Below are 27,631 nucleotides of genomic sequence, written 5' to 3' on the forward strand. Positions count from 1 at the left end.
CAACTGCTAGCAGAGCACCTCACCCTCCCTGATTGAACTAACCTCGTTATCTCCACACTGATATGTACCTGCCTCTGGAGATTTCCATTACTTGCATCTGAAGAAGTGAGGTTCTTACCCACGAAAGCTTATGCTCCTAGATTTCACAGTTCTCTATTAACCTATGCCCTATTATAGCTTTTGAGGAGAGAGAGAAAGCTATAGTCTTGACAATTTTTGGTCATCAAGGGTGACACACTATTTTTGTGAAACTGGTGCATTGGAAACTAGGCCTGATTTGTGAGATGACCCAATCAGATCTAGCCAGAGAGAGAGACTTAGATGACGTTCACCTCCAGTGGCTCTGCTTGCATTTTGAACACCACCTGGAATATGAGACTTTGGTTCCTGCTGTCACCCTTTCCCTTCATGTCATTTTTCTTTCCCACCTTTTATCTTCTATTCTATTTTGTGCCTTCTCTTTAATAAAAGTGTTAGCTGGCTAAGTCTGTCTGTCTCACAGCACTGCAGTGAGCCTAGGACTAGAGGGCAGCTAACGGCAGTGTTTTAAACAGCCAGCCTGACACTGGTGCAAGTTTGCCAAATCTCAGAGCGGTGTTCTGCCAATGTTTCTCTAGCAGTCAGATTGCAAGTAAGTCAGTACCAGAGACAGAAGCTGCATTTTCTGTCCTTGCTGTTTTGTGTTTGGGGGGAGAGGGGAGGGAGGAAGAGAATCTGGATCAGAGTTTAACAGCAACAGTTCCAGCCCATCTCAACTGCTTTTCTCCAGAAAGGACAGTTATTACCATCTAAAAGACTGTCACAAGGTTTTTTCCCCTATAAAAACCTGACAGCTGAAGGGAAGAGGAACAAGGGTTATTTTTAATGACCTCTTACAGAATATTTAAAGGAAACTATAGTGTTTGCTGTAAATAAATATTACTACTTGTTCTGTTACAGAATGTGCGCACTTGCTTTTGGCCCACAATGCTCCAGTAAAGGTGAAAAATGCTCAGGGATGGAGTCCTCTTGCAGAAGCCATCAGCTATGGAGACAGACAAATGAGTAAGAAATCTTAGCTGATTAATTGGTTGATGTAAACAGAGGCCTTTCTTAGCCTAGGAAATGAAGTCTGTTTAGCTGACATGAAGAGTATTGGCACCTTGTGTAGACAAAGACAGTGTTAGTTGGTTGTTAAGGCCCCCTCTAAGGTTGACTGCAACTAGTTAACATTTATTTAGATAAATGCTACTGCCTTTGTCTACCCTGGATACTGTGGTGTTTAAAAATGTTAGTTAACTGTTAATTAATATCTCTGCTAAACACAGTTTCCCTAGTCCCGATAGCACCAGAGTGGTAGTAAGCTAAACTGTATTAAAGTGAAGACAGAAGTTTAGTATGTTTAAGACCTTGTTTTTCAGTGGATGTAAAAACAACAAACTGACCTTTTCTAAATAAGAGTAAAATCATAAGCCAAGATAGCAGTGTGATTCACTCACATTCTGCTATTTGTTACTGTAGACCATTGGGACATTGTAATGTCTCTTAAAAGTTAATCAACCAGCTATGTGTTAAATATCTCAAGTGCAGTTTCTAGTTGTGATTAATGGGAGGGAGTGTGTGTGCAGATAACATGTAACCACTGGCAGTGGGATACTACTTTTGTCTTTGGTTCTCTGCTGACCAGGGGACTAAGTCACAAGCTGTGTTGAGTGAGTTACTTATCCATTCTGCTGTCAAGTGAAGCAGTAAGGATCAAAATTAGCCCACTGCCACCTGTTAGATGGCAGTTAAGTACATCATTATTTGTTGTTTTACTGCTTCTCATAGCACACAACTTAATGTTTTGCTGGTCATTTGTAAATACTACCAGCATTTTAAACACAGGGCATTCCTCTGTGCTGAGGGTTTCTCCCCATAGAAGTAAATATTAATGTCTTCCACGGACGCATGTCCAGTAGTATGCAAGCAAAAATGGGATGCAGCTAGAAGTGTTGCCATGAACTTACATATGCTGATTATGTTGCAAAACAGGATTAGTGAGGCTTTCTTGCTGCTGTGATTCAAATATAGCTATATATAATTACATATTTAAAATGTCTGATGAAACAGACACTTGCTTACATTTTTCAATATTTGAAAAGCTCTGGAAAATGAGTCCCTGTCCTGAGGGGTTCACAATCTGAGCAAAATATTTGATTTACAGTACTCTTCTATTTAGTTACAGCACTCCTAAGGAAGCTGAAACAGCAGTCCAGGGAAAGTGTTGAAGAAAAGCGACCTCGATTATTAAAAGCCCTGAAAGAGGTAAGCTTAAGGAAACTGTTGATAAATGACAATTATTCTTTTATTATGTTGACACTGAGCCATACTATCATGTGCCCTGCTACTCTCCAGGAGAGCCCATTTCAAACCAGGTAACCCTTCGAGGAAGTATGTTTTCTTTGCCTTGAAAGAGATCATGATCACCACATGGTGGTGCAGATGATCTCTTAGTGGAGACATGTGGAGGTAGTGCATTTCTAGAGCAAAAAGTACTGTGGTAAGGTAACTTCTCGCACTATTAAATTTTCAGAGATTCTTTAGTTAGTTAATCTAAATGTGCTGAATGCTGGAGTTATACTTGAGGAAATCAAATGCTTAATTTTAAAGTTACTTACAGGTATTGACATTACTTTTCATTTGGCAGGTTCAGAGCCCTAATGAATCACTGGAGTGTCATAGTTTTTACACACCCACACCCACCCCTCAAATTGTTAGTGTCTGGCATTTTCATTGTTCATTTTGACTGTCACTAGTGCACTGGTTCCCAAATTGTTGTTCATTATCACTCATGGTGAAGTGGCTGGTCACATATGTTGATTATTTCCAATGGTTCCATAGTATTGCAGTATTAAGATATAGCCAGTGCTTCCTAATACTTTTCTATGTAAACAAACTGATGTGATTGCCCCGGCAAAGTTGTGGTTGCAAATAGGTGGGGAGACAGTACATGCATCCTGAATGGGAGAGTGGGTGGTGCATGCTGTGAAATAGTTTGTGTCCCTCCTCTTGTTTATTGGCTCAGTTTCATAGCTTCATGTTTTGGAGCACACATCTCTAGGGATAAGAAGAGAGCTTAAGCTCTATGCCCGGTTAGTCCTAGGTGGTCTGCGGAAACCGCCTAAGAGTGCCAACGAGGCTTTGGGACACAGGAGTTCCTCCTCCACTGTTAGAAATTGTTATAAAAGCTCAGTTTATGTAAGGAGGAATTATCCATCTCCTGTGGTTTGCAGTAATTAAGCCAGGGCTTTCAATGTGACATAAAAGTTAGAAGGATACTTATTTTGTATTGGATTAGGTCTTTAAGCTTCTCTCTTTTGGAATAACCCTATCCCTTACACCAGATTTTGTTTCTGATATGCTCACCTCTTTCAGCTATCAGTTTTACTACATGTAACATTGAACCTTTTTTCTCTTCCTTCCCCCTTTCTGTCAGTGCACTCATAGCAGTGAGTTTTTAGCTTAGTCTTTCACTTAAATAAATGTACCTCTATGTGCAGCCGCCTAACTCTGCCTGTGCACAGTAATGCTTTCCCCAAAGCAGTAATATGAAACTAGATTAAAAGATTCTGTCCAGTTTCAAATTGCTGCTGCCTGTGCTCTTGTTAGAACACTAGCTGCTATAAAACATCACAGGTGCTTTCAACTTCCCTTGGGTCACTGGTAAAATGTGGAATGGCTTGTGGTAAATAGGGGGTTGAGTCCACATCCATTTAAAATCTGTATCTGTAAAATAGATCTGTGCAGTTTCTCACCAGCCCCAGCGAGACTGGCAGACAGTCACTAAGGTTACTTGGCCCTCCAGCTAAACCCTAAATCCCACAGCTTTAAATGTCACCAAGCCATTGTCTGGTGATCTAGGATGATCTGACCACCACAGAAAGGAAAGGGGTCAGTGAGAGGGAGGAGAAAGGAAGAAAAGAAGCCAGAGAAAATGTCCGAGTACTTATACAAGAGAGATATCAGTATTTAGTTTACCATCCACTGCCAAAATCTTTAGTCCTATTTCCCCATCCGTTCTGTTACCTCTCAGGCTAGTCCCAAGTTTCCTAGGGAGACAGGTCCCATCCTGTATCCAGTTTTCCTACATTTGTGCCTCTCCTCCTGCCTGCCCCTTTCTGGAACTGGTCCTCCTCCTCCTCCTCCCACCATTGGCAGTTCTTCAGCTGCCTAGTCTTCTGGGCTGCTGCCTCATCTTCTGTCTATGGAATGAGCTGGGTCTGGTTTATAGAGATTCGATACCCCTCCCACTCCTAGCAGTCTCGGAAAGGATTAGCTAATTGGAGTCATGTCCTTAGGTCCCCCCGCTCCCCCCTTTGAATGATTGCAAATAAAAGAAATTCAGAAATATAAGCTACTAATGGGCAGTTTAGCCTCTCAATTTGTAACTTCATCATATTCACTCTGCTCTAGTTGGAATGAAGAAATGTTAATTTAATTGTTTTTCAGATGATAACATTGGAGGAACGAAGGCTAGATTTTTTTTTTTTTTTTTATTCAGCTATACCCTGTCTTCATTTTATCTAGCCTTTCCCAAGATGACATTTGCATTTCGCGTGTCTTCCCAGAAATGTTAAAACAGCTGTCAATATGGCTAATGATACATTCATATTTTTTTCACAGCTAGGTGACTTCTATCTTGAACTTCACTGGGATTTTCAAAGTTGGGGTAAGAACTATAATACCTATCTTTATGTACTGATAGGTGCAAAGAAATGGAATCTGTAGTATCCCCCTAAAATTAGACTCCAGCATTGCTTAAAGAAAAAAATTAAACCCCACAGAAACCTCCCTTCCTTTTAGATGATGTGTGCAGAATTTCAAAGCCAATTTGCATGGAAAATAAGCATCTGCTGAGCTATGAAAATTTGTTGAGCAGATGTGCATATAGCAACAACTTGGAGTGTTGCAAAGTAAATTGTGCTCTGCCTGTTGAGCTGACACCTGCACCTTTCTGTATAAGTGTACAGTATCTGAAAGGGCCAGACAGGGTGGGAACCAGGCCTTCCTAGAGTGGTGATGCTGAGGCCTGATTCACAATGCCTTGATATGGCAGTCCGCCTTTGCCTAGGAAAATAGGAACCGGGAGTATAGCCAGAACTGCGTTGTGGTTCCACCACCAATCTCCCACAATGGTGAACAGCACGGTCTTGAGTGGAGTGCATCCTCTAATGGCTTTCCCTAAACCACCCCATTCTGCTAATCTAGGGTCGAGCCCCTCTTTGTGTAAATCCAGTGTCATAAGAATAAGACTCCTGGACAGTGCATTTCAGAGCAATTATTCCTCTTCTCAGTAGGTTCAATTGACTGCAATTTGTTCTGCCTTTATAATGCCACTCAGAACATTGTGGGGCATTTTTGACCATTAACTGTTTTACTGCAGTAAAAGAAATGATGCTTTTAAAAATGCAGTAAGCTGTGTTATATCTGTCTTCTCACATATTAATATGATAAGACTGTCCTGATGCCCAGTTTCACTGCTGGTTTAATGTTCACTTGAAGTTTTAGATATGCTACACTATGCACTTTCCATTTCAGTGGTTTCAGTACAGTCTAACTGTAACTAATCTTTTTAGCCAATATAATAGAGACATAAAGGAAATTCTGAGATCATGACTAAAATATAAGTAGCTAGGAGGCAAATGGTTGGGAACCTGTATCTGGTTCAGTTGGCTTGAGAGCATTTTAAGCTGTTGTGTGATACTGAAGGCAGTCTATTTCACTACAGGGTATTTGTTTATTTTTCAGTTATTGATTGCAACACTGTAATTTTTCCATATTTTAGGTACAATTTCAATAGAAGTGTAATGGGCATAGTTCTATACTTAAAATACAGCAATATCTGAAGATGGGTGGAATTTACAGTGTTTTATTAAATGTATATTGCTGAGATAGGGTCGGTTGCGCAGAAGTACTTAGTTATATTTCTTATGTCTTGTTCAGTATTAATACTTTTCTTTTACACATATAGTGCCTTTACTTTCCCGAATTCTGCCTTCCGATGCGTGTAAAATATACAAACAAGGTATAAATATCAGGTAAGCACTGGTTTGTACTATTGTAAACTTAAGTTAAAACAAAGTGTTTATTACTGAACTACAACAATCCAACTGAAATATCACTTCTGGTAGTGGTTTGAAGACTATAAATCAGGGGTGGGCAAACTTTTTGGCCGAGGGCCACATCTGGGTGGGGAAATTGCATACAGGGCCATGAATATAGGGCTGGGGCGGGGGTGCGGTGTGCAGGAGGGGGTGCGGTGTGCAGGAAGGGGCTCAGGGCAGGGGTTCGGGGTGCAGGCTCCAGCCCTGTGCCACTTACCTGGAGAGGCTCTAGGGTGGCAGTGGCGCACGGCAGGGCTAAGGCAGGCTCCCTGCTTGCCCAGGCCCCGCGCTGCGCCACTCCCATAAGCGTCTGGCATCACGTCCCCACTGCTCCCCTCCCGGCCAATGGGAGCTGCGGGAGGCAGTGCCTGCAGGTGAGGGCAGCGCGCGGAGCCCTCCCCCCCCCACACCATCCCCCAGGGGCACAGGGACTTGGTGCCGGCCACTTCTGGGAGCGGCGTGGGGTCCGCAGTGCCACGGGAGTGGCAATCCTGCAGGTTGTAGTTTGTCCACCCCTGCAATAAATGGCTCCAGCCTTTAGAGCGTTCCGAAACAGTATTATGCTTGCATTTTTTTTTTCCCCGAAGGGCAGTGGGGGGAGCGGGAAGAAGTTGCACATTGTCCTTTTTAAAAACAAAAAAACCCCTCGTGCTTATATAACAGACTAGAACTGCCTTGCAAATAACCGAGATCTGCATTCTGAGCTAGTTGCAAAGGTTTAGTTCTGTTTAAATTAAAGATTGCTTTATGTAATGGTTAGGTTTCAGGGGTCTCTATGGAAGTGAATCAAACAAGCATTTACAATTATTCTAATACCAAACAGGAGTGGGCTATTACTGTTGACTGTACTTAACTCTACCTCGGGCATAATTGGGAGTAATAGGATAAAATTAAGGGAAGAAACTTAGTCAAGGAAAATCTGTAAATAGAGAGATCTATTGTATAACAGTGTTTTGTGGGATGTGGTGAAATGCATTATAACTTGTCCTGTCCAGTTTCAAGTGACAAAGCATCAAAGAACACTCTAATGGGAAAATCTCTTTTGACGCTTGTTGCCTTTTAGATTCTTTGGTGCCTAATCTAAATTCTTATTTGATTCAATTCTGTAAATGCTTGCAAAGGCAGCCTAGTATGTTTTTAATATTTTTGGAATAAGTGTTTTCTGATATTCTTGTGCATTGGAATGCAGCTTTCTGCTCTTCTAGGTGCTAAAGTTGATTTTCTTAGAAGTCAGCTCAATGATGCTCTTGACTAACAAGTGTTGTAATTACTGAAATGCTTCTGAAACTTAACTAGACAGGGATAACTATAACTTAAATTCAAATGGTTGGAGAATGAATTTTGGTTAGTTTTTTACTGAGTCAGTTCCGGGAACAAATAGTTCAGTTGTACCTGACTATCTGTCATGTAACACATTCATGTCTCAGTGAGTCAATTATATTTTTAAACATTATTTGAATTAAAGCAGATTTCAGATATTTTGTTCAGAAATGTGGCTGCTCTATAAAACATCAGTGACAAAGGTTACTATAACTTCAGAGAACAAATGTTCAAATTCTGAGAGGCAGAGTTATAAACCATTTTGTTTCTACAACTTTTCCAGCTCGGCTCTTTAATTAGCTGTAATATTCTTTGTTGGATTCAAGTGTCTCTTCCCTTTAAGCTCCAAAATCAAAAAAATCAGAATAATAAATTATTCAAAGAAACTACTGCTCTCTTTTAAAGCTTTTAACACAGAAATATGTTCTGACTTTTTAGGTGAGCTCTCACTGAGACCAGTCTGAGTCTCTTCTCTGCGCATATGCTACTTGCATTAATGGTAATGGGAGTTGAGAGTGAATCTACATGAGAATACCCTATATTGTCTTGAATTTAAAAGATGAATAAATGGCATAACTGATTTTAAAAAATATTGCTTAAGGACTAGTGGCTGTTAGACTAAACAAATCTGGTGGCTTTAGCTGTCTGTAAAAACACACGTTTTGGAGGCAGCCCACAGGAATTATATCTGGGGAAAACTTCATGCTCCACTCAACTCTTAATTTAACAGGTAGAAGTATTTCCTATGCCAGGGGTCGGCAACCTTTCAGAGTCTTCATTTATTCACTCTAATTTAAGGTTTCGCGTGCTAGTAATACATTTTAACGTTTTTAGAAGGTCTCTTTCTATAAGTCTATAATATATAACTAAACTATTGTTGTATGTAAAGTAAATAAGATTTTTAAAATGTTTTAAAAACTTCATTTAAAATTAAATTACGATGCAGGGCCCTCCGGACCGGTGGCCAGGACCCGGGCAGTGTGAAAATCAGCTCGCGCGCCACCTTCAACACATGTACCATAGGTTGCCTACCCCTGCCCTATGCCTATGCTGCTGAAAATACAAGAAAATAAATAAATAAAAATAGTCTAGCTAAATATGACAAAAACAAGGCAATGCAAAGTTCACTCTGTTACTGGTCCTCTTCTCAATTTGGGCCAGATCCTGATACCATTACTTGCAACCTTGCTGAAATCAGTGAAACTGTTCAGTAATCCTCGTTCACACTGAATAACACATATCAGAATGTGCCACTTATGTTTAGGGAAATTCCTCTCAGTGTATTTGTATGCCAGGTAAGATCAGTCAGTATCCTGATACCATGCAGTTTTGAGGGCAAAAGGATGCAGTGGCAGCTTTTCTTAAAATGTTTTCCATTTGTAATTCTGCTATATTGATACAATATGAAAGGAAATCATTATCTTTTGCCATGAAAGTAACATAAAAATCCCCCTGAACTGTATTTGTAATGTAGGACTAAGTCACACTGAATTCTGTACATTTCGCCACATTTATATAATTGAATCCCTATACATTTTCCTATGCATTTGTGCCACAACCTTAGTTTGCATTTATACAGGTATCTTTACTACATTTGGAATTTACTGTATAAGCAAAAAGTAGTAGTTTGTTGCCTATTTATACAAGTGAAATTTGCAATAATAATTATATTAAAACACAATGAAAATGTAGACTTTACTATACCATTTGAGGGAAAAGCAATGCTGTTGGATGCTAATAGAACTCATTTGTGTATTTGAACATTTCTGGATAATTCCTTTTGCAAAGGTGCTTTACCGTGGGTATATTTCCACAGGCTTGACACAACTCTCATAGACTTTACTGACATGAAGTGCCAACGAGGGGATTTAAGCTTCATTTTCAATGGTGATGCAGCACCCTCTGAATCTTTTGTAGTTTTAGACAATGAACAAAAAGTTTATCAGCGAATACATCATGAGGTGAGCAGCTGCATCTATACACAATGTTAAACATATTCCCTTATACCTATATGTTTTCAGTACTAATGAAATACTTACATTACATGTGTATTCTGTACCGAACTTTAAGCTACTGTTTACATGGATGGTGATGCAAAATCAACAAAATGGGGCAAGGTGCTTTCAAATAATAACTTTAAAGCTTCTTAACTGATTTTAGACAGCTATCTGTCCCTTTCCATGGAAACAGAGAAAAATTGGAGCAGAGTTGTAAACACATCGCCACTGAAGTTAGGGATGGTGATGCTGTTTGTTTTGTTTTTGTTTTTTTTCCCTCTCTTCTTCCCCCCAGCACCAGACAAACTGTTTGAATCTGTTTTTTTCCATTGGTGGCACAGTAATGTTAAACTAATTGAGACTGTACCCGTACACTGAATTATTAGTACATTTGGCTGGCACAGTTTTAGACCATGTGCCTCCTTCTGTAATACCAATTCTGTAAGGTACTACGATGCCGATGTTATAGGACATTTTTTGAATAATTCCAATAAAATAGCTACTACTTGAAGCATCCATAATTTTCTGGGGGAGAAAAATTATTCAATGAAAAGGATAAGGCTTATTCATGTACAGTCTGCTTGTAAAAATTAGAAAATTTAAAATAATCAGTAAGTACTGTTCAGTATTGTAGGATTTCTTTTGCTCCAGGAATCTGAGATGGAAACGGAGGAAGAAGTTGACATTTTAATGAGCAGTGATATTTATTCAGCAACATTATCAACCAAATCAATTACCTTCACGCGTGCCCAAACAGGATGGCTTTTCAGAGAAGACAAAACAGTAAGTCTGAACAGAGCCTCTCTGTCTTATCCAGCCCTTTCTTTGTTCCTGTGTTCAAAATAGCACTGGCAGATGGTGTTAATGCAAAAGAGGAGAGTAAGGAGTGTGTGTTTGTCTCACCTCTCTTGGAGTTGTAAGCCATGGAGGAAGAGGCTTTTTAAGTTCATGGTTGAAGCAGAGTCGGTGCCAGATAGTGAAGGCAGTGTAAGCAGTGTAGTTAAAGGATCTATGACCCATTGTGAAGAGACAGGAAAGGGGACAGAAAAGTGCAGTATTCCACAGTAGAAATAGAGAATGAACAAGAGATTATGAAGACCTGAAGTCGGAAGTAGGGGAATGAAGACTTGAGAATGAAGATGTTTAAACATTTTGCTATAGCTTGGACAGAATCAGTGTTTAGATGCCACCGTAATAGTTGACATATTAAAACAGAGAGAAACCAAAATAATGGCAGAAAAATCCTTTTCAGAGGATTGGATGAAGAGAAGTCATAACGGTTATTGTTCAGGCACTCATTTTATTATCTCTGGCTAATGAAGACACTTCAACTTAAAAACTCCCAAAGGCTATTTCTGATAGCTGACAGCATTTGCTAGGTCCCCCGTCAAACCACTCCCCTCTTGCCAGGATGCAGTTTTCAGCCAGTCTTTGCTTCATCTAGTTCTCCTACCAGCTCCCCATTCAGGGCAGGCAAGATAGCAGGTGAGGCAATAATCAGCTGACCTAGGTGCTCTGCCCATTCCTCTGACATTCCAGATCCCAGACAGCAAAGGCAGATACAAAGATTATGCAAAAATACAACTTTATTAATTTTTTTTTAAAGCATACAGTGTAGAAATCCCATGGGGATTCACCTGAAAAATGCAACAGTTAAGTCAGCAGGCACCCAGTGCACTTTGGTGTACTAACTTTAACTGTGTTCTGGCTGATCGTTTTTGAAGAAACACCTGCTAATTTGGAACTCTGAGTGGAAATTGAGCTCAATATACTTTATGCCCCTGTGTCTTCTGATTCCACCGAAATCTACACTAGACTGCATCATTGTCAGGTACAGACAGAAAATACAGCTCACTGTATTTGCACTTTGACAAGATACATTTAGAGCTTGCAGAAATCTACATTAATTTGAATTAACCAGGGGGAAAAAAACAAACTCTTTACAATTGTTACTGCTCTTACAGCTGTAGAAACTGTGAACATACAGAATGCCAGTACCTTACACTTGTTCAGGTTTGATCATCTCAAAGAGGATGAAGCAGAGATATCAACAGTGGTCAGAGACATGGGGTTGCGGATTTACCTGTGATGTTGGAGATGACCTACTCTAGGATTATTTAGTGCAGAAAGGCAGATTGGGAGGGATGAGACTAAAATTTGGGAAATAAGGACCTGAACCTACAAGCTTCTTTTATGTTCCATTGAACACAGGAGGTGGTTCTCAGCATTTCATAAGATCAGGCCCTGAGTTATTAAAAAAAATTAAAGGAGTTAACAAAAATTGTGTGGGGCTACTATTTCTTATCTCATTCTACAAGAATAGAGACATTCAAAGCTGTAAAGTAGAAAGTAATACCATTTATAATTTTAAATTACTAAACTGCATACCGTAATACCAAGAGTAATGGCAAATAATTTCGCAGTGGTTTTTTAAAGGATTAAATAAACTAACACTTCCTGCTATGCAACCTAGACACCTGTCTGAGAGGTACTAGTACTCATTTGTAAGGCAATGAAAGGAATGTTTTCTTCTCCTTAGGTATAGATATACTGCCTGTTCTCCTGTGTGGGGGAAGATTTTTGCCTTCTTTTGAAGCATTAGGTGATGTCACTCAAAAGTTAGCTCATATCTCACCATGTTTTTCTAATTTTTACTTTTTCCATTTTATGAAATGTAAACTCTAGGTGCAAAAAATAAGTCGTGTGTATAAAATATCAGTTGATACAGTCAGCTGTTCTAGAACGTACCAGCCACAGAAGAAAAAAACATGTTTCCCCTTGCCATCTTTAGATTAGCTCTTTGGGAAATGCTGACATAAATAGATGTTTTGTGCTAATGCAAGTTTTTATCCCCAAAGAAATCCTGGCAAGGGCAGCCAGTGTTTCTGCTGCACTTGCATTTACATTGTGGAGGTATTCAATGTTAATGAAATTGCTCTGTCAGTACAGGTGACTTAAAGTATAACATTCATTCTTATGTTCTTAAATGTATTTTCTTTCATGTAACAGAGTCATTTTAGTCTTTGAATATTCCTGATTTAAGTTATTTTACCGTAGCTTTTGAGTTCATTAATGTCAAATATCTATCTTACAGGAAAGAGTAGGAAACTTCTTGGCAGACTTCTACTTGGTCAATGGACTTGTTTTAGAATCTAGGAAAAGAAGAGAACATCTCAGTGAGGAAGATATTCTTCGAAATAAGGCCATCATGGAAAGCCTGAGTAAAGGTGGTAACTTGATGGAACAAAATTTTGAGGTATAGTTAGCTTGTTATCTACATCAGTTTTAGTCCAGGGAATGTTAATCTTCACACTTGATACCTAATAAGCTCTTTTCTGTATAAATCTTAGTTTAAAACATCTGAACTGGTTTATAACTCTAATCAATGTGGTCTTTCCCTTGTTAAATTCCTTCTGATTATACTGAATATTTCAGTGAGTGAGATTCCCTGGATCTTTCATGATGGCTTTTACTATAAAGTGGAGTTCTTTCTGGCTGACTGAATCAGAATAGTTTAGTTTTCTATTTGGCAGGATTTTTTGGTTCTAGTTTAGAATGTTGCTTTGAAGGTCATCTTTTTGTTAGTGCTGTTCCCTGCTAGAGCACTTTATAGAGGTGGCCAGCTGATTTTACCCAAGACCTGGCTTCTGAATGGTCCCCATTTTAAGTACCTTATCAAGCCAATTGGTTAGAGCTTTGGGCAGGATTAGCCTTAAAATGTAGTTTCCCTCTTTCCTTCATGAACTGGGAAATTATTCCCCAATAGTTAGAACTGCTGACGTATAGTCTTCGCACTATCCTAAATGTTTGAATGTACTTTTGTGGTTTTAGTCTGTCTCATGATTTTCAGGCAAACTTTATGCATTCCAACTTTTGTGGCTTACACTCTTGGGTTAAAATGTGGTAACATAAGGAAGGCATGGATATCACTTTACTATCTTGAGCTAATTATAGTTACTTTTAATGGATAGCAAATACTTCACTGATCATAATGTACAGAAAGCAAACTGCTACATGAAGTCAAAGTATGAGGAGTTCAACTATTTGGTGAATTCAGTTAATATTTTCTATTTGTCGAGTTTTTGTGTTTGTTAAAATCATCCAGCATAAAATGACTGAAGTGATGTTATGCTTGGGGGGAGGGAGCAAAGGTGGGGGAGCATTGGTGTTACTAATGTGTAACTTGTCACAGTGGACTTGCTGCTTGGGGGATTTATAAGAGCAGCCAAGCAACTTACTATTTTTACATGGATAGTGAGTTCAGTGTTAGTAAGGAATGACTGTGCAGTTGTGCCAGGTTGTGCAAATTACAGGGGTGTCTTTTTGGACCATAGTGCTTCAGAGAATAGGATTCTGGTACATTTTTATTTGTGTATATATTTGTGAATATAGAGCCAAGATTTTTTTCCAAACTGATTGATATATATATATATATATATATATATATATATATACTGGGTTTTGAGAATTTACTACCAATTTTAAAACCTTTGCCTAACTTAAAAATTATACATTCAGTTCCTGAATACATATGGTAATGGAGAGTAGCATCCCTCCACCACCACCCTGGAACAGGGATAGAGATCCACAAGCAATGTTTTAGCAAGCTTCAGGCATGTCCAGTTTCCATTGAAAGAGATTAACCTCAGTAGATAGAGACTGCTCAAATCCTACAATAAATGTGGTAATTTATTTGGAATGAATGACACTTTCACATTTAATTTTCACTAGTTTTCTATTGCTTGAGCAGGCACTTAGATTGGTGATAATAGGTGAGTTTTTTTTTTTTTTTGAAAGCATAAATACGGTAGAACTGATCGAGGAATAGATTTACTTTCTAAAATCAGCCTGACTGTAATCCATCTAACCTGACACTTGAGTGCTACCATAAAATATTGGGCAAGCATTCTGGATTCCTAATTTAAGTCATAGTGTGGTGTGCGCAATGATGTTCTGTTTCATGGTATTAAATAGACACTTTCTTTATGCTAATAGAAATAACCGGTTTGGTAATGTTATCTGCTTCTGTCTACCAAGTAAGTGACTCTTGCAAGTCAAGCTTGAAGTTCATTTGCAGGACAGTGTTGAACGCTGATCTTGAAATATGCTTGGATGAGTAGAGAAAATGGTTACTTACCACCTCATAACTGTTGTTCTTTGAGATGTGGTGTTCACTTCCACTCCAATCAGATGTGTGCACGCCGCGTGCATAGTCGTTGGAAAGTTTTCCCTTAGCAGCTCCTTTATGGCGCTTAATATATGACCCTGCTGACCCAACTCCCCTTTAGTTCCTTCTTGCTGACTGCTCGGAGAGAGGGGAGGAGGAGGATGGGTATTGGAATGGACGTGAACAACACATCTTGAAGAACAACAGTTACGAGAAGGGGAGTAACCGTTTTTCTTCAAGTGCTTGTTCACATCGATTCCAATTGGGTGTCTCCCAAGCTCTACCCTGGAGGTGGGGTTGGAGTTAAGGAATCGTTGATTGGAGAACCACCCTGCCGAATGCTGCATCATTTCTGTTGTGTTGGGTGATAGCATAGTGAGAGGTAAACGTAAGCACCGATGACTAAGTCGCTGCCCTGCAGATCTCTCTTATCGGGACCTGGGCCGGGAACGCAGCTGATGAGGCTTGTGCCCTTCTGGAACGTGCCATAAGAGTTGGGACTGGGACCTTGGCTAACTTGTAACGTGGGGATGCAGGATGTGATCCAGGAAGATATTCTTTGAGATGAGACCAGGAGTCCTTTCATCCGGTTTGCTACCACCATGAACAGTTGGTTCAACTTCTTGAACGGTTTCGTGCGCTCGATGTAGAATGCTAGCACTCTCCGAACATCCAGTGAGTCCAGTCTCTGCTCTTCGGTACTGGTGTGAGGCTTAGGATAGAAGACAGGTAGAAAAATGTCTTGACCAATGTGGAATTGTGACGCTACTTTCGGGGAGGAAGGCTGGGTGAGGCCTGAACTGCACTTTGTCCTTGTGAAAGACCTTATAGGGTGGGCCGGAGGTCAGAGCCTTTAATTCGGACACCCGCCTTGCTGATGTGATGGCTACCAGGAAGGATACCTTCCATGACAAATAGAACAGGAAGCAAGTCACCAGTGGTTCAAAAGGGGGCCCCATGAGACTGGGGAGGACCAGGTTAAGGTCCCATGCAGGGACCGGTCGCCTGATCTGTGGATATAGGCATTCCAAACACTTGAGGAAACGTCCTATCATGGGGTTAGCGAACATGGAGCGCCAAATGTTCCTGGGTGGAAGGCTAAGATAGCAGCAAGATGCACCTTGACAGATGACGCTGCTAGGCCCTGATGTTTGAGATGCAGAAGGTACTCCAGGATGAGTGGCATAGACTGGAGTGGAGGTGTGTGTTGCTGGGCACACCAGCAAGTGAATCTCTTCCACTTGGCTAGATAAGTAGCCCTGGTGGAAGGTTTCCTGCTGCCGAGAAGAACCTCCCTTACTGGCTCTGAACATAGGAGCTCCATGGGGTTTAACTATGAAGCTTTCAGGCCGTGAGGTGGAGGGACTGGAGGTCTGGGTGGTCGAGGCGACCATGGTCCTGAGCGATCAGATCAGGGCAGAGTGGTAGCACGATCGGGGTGTCCACTGACAGCTCCAGAAGCGTGGTGTACAAGTGTTGACGGGGCCATGCTGAGGCAAGCAGAATCACCTCCGCTTTGTCCCTGCAGATCTTGAGCAGCACCTAATGTATGAGTGGACTGGTGAGAAGGCATACATAAGGCAGTCTCCCGAAGGTAGCAGAAACGCATCCATGATTGAACCCAGGCTGTGTTTCTGGAAGGAGCAGAACATTGGGCACTTCTTGTTGCTCCGGGTGGCGAATAGGTCGACCTGGGGAAATCCCCACCTTTGGAAGGTGGGATGAAGAACATCTGGATGGATGAACGGACCACTTGTGGTTGCAGAACAATCTGCTGAGATGATCCACTAGCTCGTTCTGTGCTCCTGGGAGATAAGATGCCTCCAGGTGAATGGAGTGGGCTATGCAGAACTCCCATAGCTGGAGGGCTTCTTGACATACCCTGTTTCCCCGAAAATAAGACATCCTCCGAAAATAAGGCCTACTTACAGTTTTGCCTCTCGTTGTAATATAAGGCATCCCCCCGATAATAAGACCTCCCCGATAATAAGGCATCCACCGATAATAAGGCATTTTTAATTTCTGAAAAATAAGACATCCCCTGAAAATAAGACCTAGCACATCTTTGGGAGCAAAAATTAATATAAGACACTGTCTTATTTTCGGGGAAACAGGGTAGGTGGGGAGAACGGGCTCCACTCCGTTGATGTAGAACATAGCAGCGGTGTTGTCTGTCATCACTGCCACACTTTGGCCTTGTAGCCGGGACTGGGAAGTTTGGCATGCCAGTTGCACTGCTCTGAGCTCCCTGATATTGATATGAAGGGAGAGCTCATCCCGCGACCACAGGCCCTTTGTTCGGAGATCTCCCAGGTTTGCCCCCCAACCCAGATCTGACGTGTCTCTTATTAGGGACAAGGAGGGCGGTGCACTGCTGAAGGGGACACCTTCGCATACCATCTGAGGGTTGAGCCACTATGGTAGGAACTCGAGTATGTGTCCTGGCACTGTCACTACTGAGTCCAACCTGTTGCGCCCCGGTCGGTATATCTGAGCAAGCCACGCTTGAAGGATTCTGAGTCTCATTCTGGCATGTTTGACTAAGTACGTGCAGGCCGCCATGTGTCCCAGGAGACTCAGGCATCCCCTTGCAGTAGTGGTCGGGTACCCCTGAGGCTTTGAATAATGTCTGTCATGGCCTGGGAACGGGTCTCTGGCAAGAATGCACTTGCCTATACCGAGTCCAATACCGCTCCGATGAATTCTGTTCTTTGGGTTGGTAATAAGAATTACTTGTTCATGTTGATGAGGATTCCCAATCTCTGGAAAGTGGACCTGACCAATCGTACATGAGACTCTACCTGCTCCCTGGTACAGCCCCTGAGCAGCCAGTCGTCTAGGTATGGGTATACCTGCACCTACCTCCTCCGGAAGAAGGCTGCTACGACTGACATGCACTTGGTGAATACTCGGGGGGCTGTCGACAGACTGAATGGTAGGACTGTGAACTGATAGTGTTTGTGGTTGAGCGCAAACTGGAGAAAATGTCTGTGCACAGGTCAAACGGCTACGTGAAAGTACGTGTCTTTCATGTCAAGAGCTGCGTACCCCCAGTCTCCTGGATCCAGGGAAGGGATAATAGTGCTCAGGGAGACTGTGCGGAACTTCAACTTTACCATGAACTGGTTGAGTCCTTCCAGTTCTAAAATGGGTCTGAGACCCACCTTTGCCTTGGGAATTAGAGAGTCACCTGATAGGAATCGATGTGAACAAGCACTCGGAGAAGAAAAAACAGTTACTCACCTTCTTGTAACTGTTGTTCTTCGAGATGTGTTGTTCACATCCATTCCAGTACTCACCCTCCTTCCCCTCTGGCGGAGTAGCCGGCAAGAAGGAACTGATGGGGGGTCGAGTTGGCAGGGTCATATATTGAGCGCCATGAAGGTGCCACTTTTTTGCAGTTCAGCTCTCTTTTCAATACAGTATTAGAGCTTTGTTCCCTACAAATAGATGTCACAATTCCAGGTAGGTAACATAGGGGTTGATATTGGAAACAAATTGTTCATGTGATTAAATAGTAGAAGCCTCTTTAAGAATCCATGACTGGCTTGCCTGGTGAAGTCAACAGACAGGGACTTTCTTGTCTAACAGTTGTCCTTGAATACAAAGCTATTAGATTTATTAGAGAATTAAGGAAGACTGTTTTTAACTAAAATCTAAATTAATTTGATTAAAGTTTACAAATCTTTGTAGCATGTAAACTAAGCATTCTAATTCAGATTCAAGTTGCTTGCTTGCATATTAGCTATAGGAAGAAATATTCCAATTACCATCCTTAAATGGAACTTAAATATTTATCCTTTCAATAATTTGGACTTTTCTCCTCTCACTGCTTGTTGGAGGTTGACTGTAACTTCCAAATTCTTTTCACAGTTGAAATGCACCTTCTAAACTTAATATAATGCCACTGGATACGAATTTGCACAATTGAGCTGATATGTAAAACACACATCATCTTTTGTAAATGTTAGTGAAATACTTTTACTATACAAGCCATCAAATCTTGTTTTCTTACTGTTCTGTTTATAGACTAATAGAACTGAATAGTCAGTTAACATATGGCATAATTATTTTGCTAAGGTGAGCATCAGCATGCTTCTTTTTCTGACAAAGAATATTAAATGTGATGTTGTTATAATGGAAGACAGTATCAACTATGAATGTCCATTCACAGCCAGGCAAGAAAAACAAGCAGATTTTAAATACTAAACATGCCTTGAAGATATTAGGATTTCAGATAGGTTCATCAGAAAGGAGCCCTCTCCAAAGTCAGTGTCTTTTTGGATACTATCTTTAAAAATCACAGCTTTTCAAAGCAGACTAAAATTGCTAGAAGCAGAATATAGCAATTTGGACAAAACTGATTATGAATAAAAGAACTGACATAATGGATTTGTAGTAATGCATCTAAGATGGTGCTCTTTTGGATTGCAGGCAGTTTGGGGCAGGAACTCTTCTGTGTTTGGAAACCACCTAGCATATTTTGGGAATTACCATAGTCCCAATAAGTCAAGGAAGAATGGGAAACTGGTATCTCAATGTTGGAAATGGGAGTGTAATAAATGTATTTGTCTCTATCAAATGGGAAATTTGCTTTCTTCCATACTTTTTTTTCATAATCATTTCCCTTCCAGTCAACTCCATAATTCAATCAGCAGAATAAACCTTGTCATGCTTCTGTGTATTGTTGCCTGTGGTGTTCTGAGCAGTAATGAAATGGACCAGTCTCATAAACATCCTGGGTGTTACCAGCACTTTCCAGGCAAAGTAAACGTTACATCAGAGGGAAGATTTCCAGCATTGGGTGATTTTACTATCTTTGTAAATCCTCAAGAATTGTCCCGTTTTAATTCAAATTCTTTGAAAATTAGTGTACCATCAAACAAGATGGCTTCATCCTTGGCAACACCTTATGTAGGAACTTCGAAGTCCGCTGAAGTGCAGTGAGCAGCAGGATTTCTCCCCCACCCCCCACGATACATTAAATATTTACTAGCTGCATAGTCAACTTTATCTCCTTATTTTACCAGCTCTTGGAATCTCAAACAATTCTTTATGCAGTATGTTCTTGAAGTACAGGACTATCTTCTCAATGTCTTTTTTTTTTTTTTAAGTTAAAATCTTTGGATTATTCTTAAGAATATCCTACAATAGCATTGTCCAAACGTCTAGTTTAAAGGGAACTCTTTTTATTTTAAAGAAGAAAAGATGTATTATGAGAACAATCAGCATAAAGATTTTATTTATAGTATACATTAGCCATAATTTCCATCAGTCTCTTCTTTCCTGTTACTTGTTGTCCTGATGTTCGTGATTATTGCTGCACTAAAATAGCAAACTTCTGTGTGAATTAATACTTGGAGCCAAATGTCCACATGCAAAGTTAAAACCCTGGGAGGGAAGAGCAGGAGGTAGAGTTGAAACTGTTAAACTTGGCTAGCTTCATATTGGATGGGATGAACGGATACATTTTATAGACTGAAAAGTGCAATTTTATCTTTTGAACAATATAGTACCATGCAATAACTTAATATTTTATAGATAGTGACCACTTGTTTTTCCTTAACAGCCTGTCAGACGACAGTCCCTTACTCCACCTCCACCCAACACAATTATGTGGGAAGAATACATATCTGCTGAAAATGGAAAGTAAGTGTATCTGTTTCTTTTAAAGACCGAGTCTTTAGCTGTCGTTTCCTTCTTTGGCTTATGTTTTTACAGCTCCGTAGTATCTGTATTTTTCTTGCCTTGGCCTGTAAAACACACTTTTCACAAGGCTGGCATGAGTAAAAAAGGGGTTGTGTAGCAGGGAGGATATAAATAATTTGACAATATAATCTTACACTGCAATTAACTGAAAATATAGCAATATTTTGTAAGCTTGTGGACTACTTGATATCTGAAGCCTAAACTTTAAACACTTAAAAGATTAAGCTCTGTGTTTAACACATTTCAGTAAAGCTTTCTACGCACAACAATCCTATTTATCTTTAAGGTAGTGTCAAATTAATTGCTAGCACCAAATAGACCTCAGTTTTGACTTCAGGCAAGATGTAATAAATAGCTTATGACCAAACCCATTATTTACATCCAAAAGTGCACATTTTCTGAAACAATGTGTAGAAACTGCTCGACAGCAGCCATGTTTTGTGTAAAATGCAATCCTCATCTAACACCATAGTTAGCTACTTGTTGCCTCTTATACTTGTTCACTGTAGTTTAGATTATGTAAATTCAGCAGCTGAGTAAAAATTGTTTTTCCTATGATTAGACTTTCCGTAATTTGATGTTTGAGCACCCAAATGTGTGCTAGCTGCTTCACAAAAACCAGTAAAGATACAGTCCTTGGTCCAAAGAGCTCACAATACATATTCAGATGTTACAAAAAGAGGAGTATGGGTGATATACAGAGCAAGATTTACAATATGTGATTATTCAATAAGACATGAACATCTTGATTTTTTTTTTATGTATGAACTGATCTACATATAGAGGTGTGGCAGAAGTAAGTATATAAGGAGGGATGTGAATAATTGTACACAAACTCATCTATTAATATGGGGAGAGAAAATGATTAAATGTTAGATTTTTTTTTTTTTTTTTTGCTTATTCCAAACATAAATCATGTGTTGGACAGTACAAACATCTAAGAGGATATGAAGGTCCAGTACAAAATTGTGTCCTATGTTGTGTTCTCCAGTGTTTCATCCATTCTGTTTTTAAATTACTACGGCAAAAGAATTTCTGCTGCTTCTGTTGTGAGTCCATTGTACAGTCTGATGGATCTCATACCAAGAATCTTATATTCTGCCTAAACTCTTCCTGTCCCAAGTTCATTATGGCATTTATTGTTTATACTCCCATAGACAACCCTAAACACTCTCCCATACCATCTTGGCTGGTTTTCATGTCTTCCCCCATAGTTCTCATTTAGCACAACCTATCCATATTCACCTGTTTTAATCTTTTTTTTCCCATAAGTCAGCTCCTTAATCATTTTTGTTGCTTTTCTGTGAATTCCCTGGACCTAATGGTAAGCTAAATTAAGATGCCTTCCAATTCCTTTTCTCTCCTAGGTGCAGCTATTATTTCATAATAATTCTCTTAAACATAAATAATGTTTTTCACATCTTAACTCTTTTTTAGGTCTGACTTATTTATTTCATAAAAGCAAACGTCCCATTGAGGAGTGTTTTTTAACTATTTGTTTGTTTGTTTAAAGAGCTCCTCACCTGGGTAGAGAGCTGGTCTGCAAAGAAAGCAAGAAAACATTTAAAGCCACAATAGCCATGAGCCAGGAATTTCCCTTGGGAATTGAATCGTAAGTTAGTTGTCTGTAAACGTTCATATGTGGGGAAATTAAACAGTTACCTTACCTGTACTGTAACTGTTCTTTGAGATGTGGATACAGACATGTATTCCCCTCAGGTGTATGCACATTTATTTTTCTGATTCTTTCCCCCTTAACGTCATTGACTTCTTGTACTGCTTCGACAAGGAAACAGGAATGGTTTATGCTGTCAACAGCAGTTTGACTCATTTCCTCAAACTTTCGTTCAGAAATCTACAGTGGAGTGAGTTAGCTCTTCTAAAACGACAGACATTTGTACAAAGCAATGATCAATGAATATGGAAAAATGATATTAATGGGATGAAACCCAATCTGTAAAATGCCTTTACCTTTGCCAGATTGGTCCATACTGCCCACACGCCACCCCACTCTTCTCCCCACTCTCTGCAGCTTCAGGTTTTTTTATCAACTGATATTGAATACAGGTAGTGAGACAATAATGCGTGAAAGCTAAGGAGTTAAGCTTTGTGATAGTTTAAAGCTTGGGTTCCTAGTTCTAGGTCTCCATATAAATGAATTCTAACATTAATCTGGAGCCAAGTTTTGAGGTGTTGGGAGAAGGGAAGAATAGTAATTGGCAGCATGATTTTAAGGTCCAATTTCTCATGATTCACCAAGGCTAGAAACAAAAGCTTTCATGCCCACTTTATTACATGCCATATGTTAAGATGTGGATTACTAGAAATTGAACTTTAAAACTGTCACTAAGACTAAGTCAAAGCAGCAATGCTCTGTCATCACAGGTCTAGGGGTGTGTGTGTGTGTGTGTATAGTAGTAGAACTTAGAGCACTAATTTTCAGTCCCTTAACTTTATCAGTTACTTATCCATTGCGTTGGTTTAAATTTTCTTGGAACAAAAATCAAAGTGGCAAAAGTGAAGAGCTTCTAATAAAAATGCACTTTCCTTTTCAGATTATTGAATGTTTTAGAAGTAATTGCACCCTTCAAGCACTTTAACAAACTTAGAGAATTTGTTCAGATGAAGCTTCCACCAGGCTTTCCTGTAAAGCTAGGTAAGGTGACTCTTTTTCAGCTTCTATTAAGGCAGGGGTCTCAAACTCAAATGACCACGAGGAATGAGGGCCACATGAGGACTAGTACATTGGCCCAAGGGCTGCATTACTGATCCCCCGCTGACCTCGGCCCTGCCCCTACACCACCCCTTCCATGAGGCCCGCCTCTTCCCACCCCTTCCCCAAAATCCTCACCCCAACTCCGCCCCCTCCCTGCCCCCAGGGGGCACAGGAGGGGTGTGGGGTGTGGCGGGGGCTCAGGGCTGGGAGTTGGGGTGTGGGGTGCAGGAGGGGTGCAGCGGGGGTTGGGGTGCGGCAGGGGTTCAGGTCAGGGGGTCAGGATGCAAGAGGAGTGGAGGCTGCAGCAGGGGGTCGGGGTGCAGGAGCGGTGCGGGGTACGGCAGGGGGTCAGGGTGCAGGAGGGGGCGGCAGGGGATTCAGGGCAGGGGGTCGGGGTGCAGGAAGGAATGCGGAGTGTGGCAGGGAGTTCGGCTGCAGGAGGGATTCGGGGGGCAGGCTCCCTGCCCTGACCCCACGCTGCTCCGGGAGGCGGCTGGAACCTGGGGGAGGAGGGGCACAAGGGTCTGTGTGTTGCTGTTGCTTCAGGCACCGCCCCCAGCAGTTTCCATTGGCCGGGAACGGGGAACCAGAGCTGCTGGGGGCGCTGCCTGAAGCAACAGCAACACACAGACCTATATGCCCCCCCTTCCCCAGCTTCCCGGAGCGGCGCGGGGGCAGGGCAGGCAGGCAGGGAGCCTGCCCTGCCCTGCTCTGTCCCCGGTGCGCGTTGGGTCAGAGCCGCTCTAGGTAAATGCTGGGGGCGGGGGGAGGCCGCAAGGAGCTCGCGGGCTGCGTGTTTGAGACCCCTGTATTAAGGTGATCCTCCATTTTCAAGAAGTGGAGGTGTTTAATTGAAATGACTAAATTTGTGTAATAAGCTGTTGATTTTGGGTTATATAAAGGAAACTTAATTCTCTGTTACAATGGGCTGCCACAGCCTTTAGAGGAATATAGTCCAGACCTTGGTGAATGGAATAAACACAATCCCATTATGTTAGTGAAAGACTGAGGAATATTTATAGCTGGGATTAGAAGAGTCAGCAACCAAGAAGTCACTTGCTTTACTAGTCACTAAAGGACCTGACTGAACAGTGGAAGCTCCAGATTATAAAAAATTACCCTTTCCTTGTGCTGTGGCTCATTCTGAAGTGAAGACTGCATGGTGTGGTGCTCCCAGGGAAACTGCAGATCACTTGAATCAAGAGATGACCTTGGCCTTGAGTGAAGGAATACACTTTTGTTCATGTTAGTCCTGTGAAAATTCTGATTCTAATCAGGACTGTTGCCAGGACCCCTAACCCTACATCCTCATATGGCAGATTTTTTTTTCTCTTTGAGGATTGTTCAGAATATTTTCTCTACATTTACTATTTATTGCACCTCGTGATTACTGTAAATCACCTATGAGAAACTACATGCAGGTTTCCAGTTTCTGTTAACAGATGGATAAAACATATTTGCTAATTTGCGTGGACAGATAACCACAGCAAAACCTTAAGCCATAAAGAAGCAGACCCACCCAGTTCACAAATAGCAGCAGAGATCCAAGAATAAACTGTCTCTTCGGTCTAGGGTTATTTGTTATAAACCAGGGTGCTGGTGGTATATTTTAACTTTTTTTCGTTTTAAATGCACCAAATCCTACCTTCTGTTACACATGCACAACCCCACAGTATTCAGTGGGAACTGCTTGTGCAATCTGAACGCTGAATTTGTCCATAGCTTTTAAATACTATTTTGGATTAAAACAAAAACAAACCCAACTGATTTACCCACCTCTAAGACTTTGCCCAAAATTTAAACTGAGACATCTTGATGTTTGAAATTTTATTTAACCATTCTGGCACCTGTGCACTCATTTTGTGCACCTGAGACCAGAACCTGAATATTACAAGAGCCTCTGATTGAGATTTTCAGCACAGTTTTGCTCATCTAATACATTCAGATGTTTATTCAAAGCAAAGGGAATTTGGTTGTCATCTAAACCAAACCTCTGGAGGTTTGCAAGTCATTCAGGGCTTTTCTACACAGGGAGTAGCTATTCCTGATAAAATAGAGTAGATTAAACTAATTTGAAATATTGCACTCTTACTGCAGAATAAGAACATCCCACACATGGAGTCAATCAGCTTTCGGTTCACACTCTACTTTATTCTGGATTAATTTTCATATGTAGACAAGCCAATCATGTGTTTGAAATATTTAAGTCTAGAAACCTATAACTAGAGTCCCTAATCACAAGCGTATGATAGTTTATTAAGCCAATTGTTAATGTAATAATTGTGTAACCCTTTGTCTCTTTGCTCTTCACTGTGCCACTCTGCTCTCTCCAGACATACCTGTGTTTCCCACCATCACGGCCACTGTGACGTTTCAGGAATTTCGCTATGATGAGTTTGACGAATCCATCTTCACTATTCCTGATGACTATAAGGAGGACCCCAGCCGTTTTCCTGATCTCTAATTTAACTGGAAAGTTAATAACAATACCAGCGTACCACAGTGAAAGCAAATGGATGCAAATAGCCCACAGATATAGTTATAGAAGTGGGTCAAAATGGAAGGGATAAACTTTTTTTAAATGATCCAGAAGAAAAGGGAACACACACATGACTGATGTACTGAAATTCACTATAATGGGCATCTAATCTAGTATCTGAATTACAGCAAATCTCCTGATGTGTCATTTACACTTTTATACATACAGTGCTGCGAGCGAGATAGTTTGACACCTCAGTGACTCTAAGGATACTTTAACAGCTGTGAGGACTGTCATTTGTTTATAAATTTTTTACATTTGTTCTTGGTGATACAAAAAGTACTCTTGGACCATTAGCGCAAAAACTGAAATGTCTTAGCTGGATATTAGCCCTTTAAACATCCCACCTTACACAAGGTGACCTTATAATATTCTTTCAAGCTGTTTTCATAAATTGTAAACTATGTAACATTATGTATAGTTCAGTAATTGAATGTTAGTTAAACGTATATTAGAAGGAATGCATTTTCTGTAGATGAATGAACCAAATGGTAACCATTACACAATTGCATTTACACATTGCAATACACTTCAGAAATAGCATTCACTCTGCAGGGAATAAGGTACCTCCTTTAGCACCTTAGTGCAATCCATTGTGGTGCTATTCATGTTTTTATCTGAACTGTTATTTTTTTCACTGCAAGTTTACTAATTTTCCTTTCAAAGAATTTACAAATACTCTCTTCCCCCACCCCCCTCACCTCCCTGCTAGTTTAAAAATCCTTGCTGTGTTCATGATATGGTGTTGATTAGCATGCTTGGGGATTCTTTATCTACCTAGAAATTGCATCACTTGCATTATTTTCCTCTTGGTTAGGAGACTTGCCCCATAATCGCTGCACATCAACCAGGCTCTTTTATATTGATGTGGAGCAGCACACTGGAACATATTGGCTGCATCAAGACACAATCTCAGACATTAGAGAGGTTAAGTGAAATAAAACTTATATCTTGAAAACCTAGTGTAATTGTAGGGCACATTTAATAGGACTCACAATGGAAAAATGTGCACTTTTCCAATACTTAGGGTGTAACTTCAGTTTCTTCCTCTTGCCATATAATGGAGTATGTTTATTTCTTAAAATAGGCTTTAAAATCAGGAATTGTTTTGGCTTCTTTAACTTATTCATTCCACGGTCCTAAATTTGAGGGTAATCTAGTTTTGTTTTGCTAGAAAGAATGTGTGAAGCTGGTTGTTAGTGCTAATTGTTTGTATGAGATTTAGCTTCAAGTGCTGTGTGTCCAGAAATGTAAATTTTCAAAATTGTTTTGTGCACCCCAGCTAAACTACTTTTTCTAGAAACCCATACAGTAAATGTTAAACTTGAATATCTATAATGAACCATCAATGCTTAGTAAAGGTAACCAATCTTACTAATCAGGTGGATGATGAAATCAGACAGCTAAATCATGATACAGTAAAAGCAGACTTGTCAGCCACATTGGTTTTATTGGGAAATGGTTAAAGTAGAATTTTTTCAAAGGGCGTTGGCCCAGTCTGTATAAAAGGCTGCCCTTAAGTTACAGTATCCACAGTTGAAGGAGTCCTATCCCCTCACCCACAATAGCAGTTGACTAAATGGACTGACAGGAGGAAATAAGGATGGTTGCTCCATTCCAGTAGTATTTTAAACCTGTGAAAGGTTAACACTTGCCTATCTACATTGCAGAGTGGTGACTGATACGCTAGAGAGAAATTGATCAGTTCTGAATGACAATAAAAAGCACTAGTGAATTGTAAAATTGTTGTAGTTATTCCCAAAGTACATAACCAATCACAGATGTTGAACATTTAGTAGGAGTGATGAGTTGTTCTTCCAGCTCATTATGAGTCCCTCAGGTTTGACATCGATTACATGAATTGGTACCTACCTTGCATCCTCCTTTGGCATCAGCTGAAATCCTTAGCAATAAGTGAGACAGAATTATGTGGACGGAGACAGAATTATCTTGTCTGCTCTGTAGGTCAAGGTTAAGCTTCCGTAGGGCCCATTGTAGGAACTTACAATGCTACCCTAGCTATAACTGTTCTAAGGATAAATGGTGAGAGTGCTGTCA

At 40.5% G+C, this 27,631-nt stretch overlaps 1 protein-coding gene across 1 annotated transcript; it reads left to right on the forward strand.

Annotated features, from left to right (window-relative positions):
• Nucleotides 1-916: 916 nt before the first annotated feature.
• Nucleotides 917-27,631, forward strand: ANKRD13C (ankyrin repeat domain 13C). The gene is made up of 11 exons (XM_034778969.1): nucleotides 917-1,044; nucleotides 2,201-2,286; nucleotides 4,645-4,690; nucleotides 5,993-6,059; nucleotides 9,262-9,406; nucleotides 10,094-10,225; nucleotides 12,537-12,698; nucleotides 20,179-20,258; nucleotides 21,832-21,930; nucleotides 22,874-22,974; nucleotides 25,368-27,631. The coding sequence occupies exons 1-11, from the start codon at nucleotides 1,041-1,043 to the stop codon at nucleotides 25,496-25,498; spliced, it is 1,053 nt and encodes a 350-aa protein (XP_034634860.1). The 5' UTR covers nucleotides 917-1,040; the 3' UTR covers nucleotides 25,499-27,631.

This window comes from Trachemys scripta, chromosome 8 (genome assembly GCF_013100865.1).
Source record: "Trachemys scripta elegans isolate TJP31775 chromosome 8, CAS_Tse_1.0, whole genome shotgun sequence".
Taxonomy (NCBI): Eukaryota; Metazoa; Chordata; order Testudines; family Emydidae; genus Trachemys; species Trachemys scripta.

Excerpts from the sequence above, each read along its gene's own strand:
- ANKRD13C (XM_034778969.1), top strand. Across the intron at positions 6,060-9,261 it reads AAACAAGGTATAAATATCAG|GCTTGACACAACTCTCATAG; the intron begins GTAAGCACTGGT and ends ATATTTCCACAG. Across the intron at positions 21,931-22,873 it reads TTTCCCTTGGGAATTGAATC|ATTATTGAATGTTTTAGAAG; the intron begins GTAAGTTAGTTG and ends TTTCCTTTTCAG.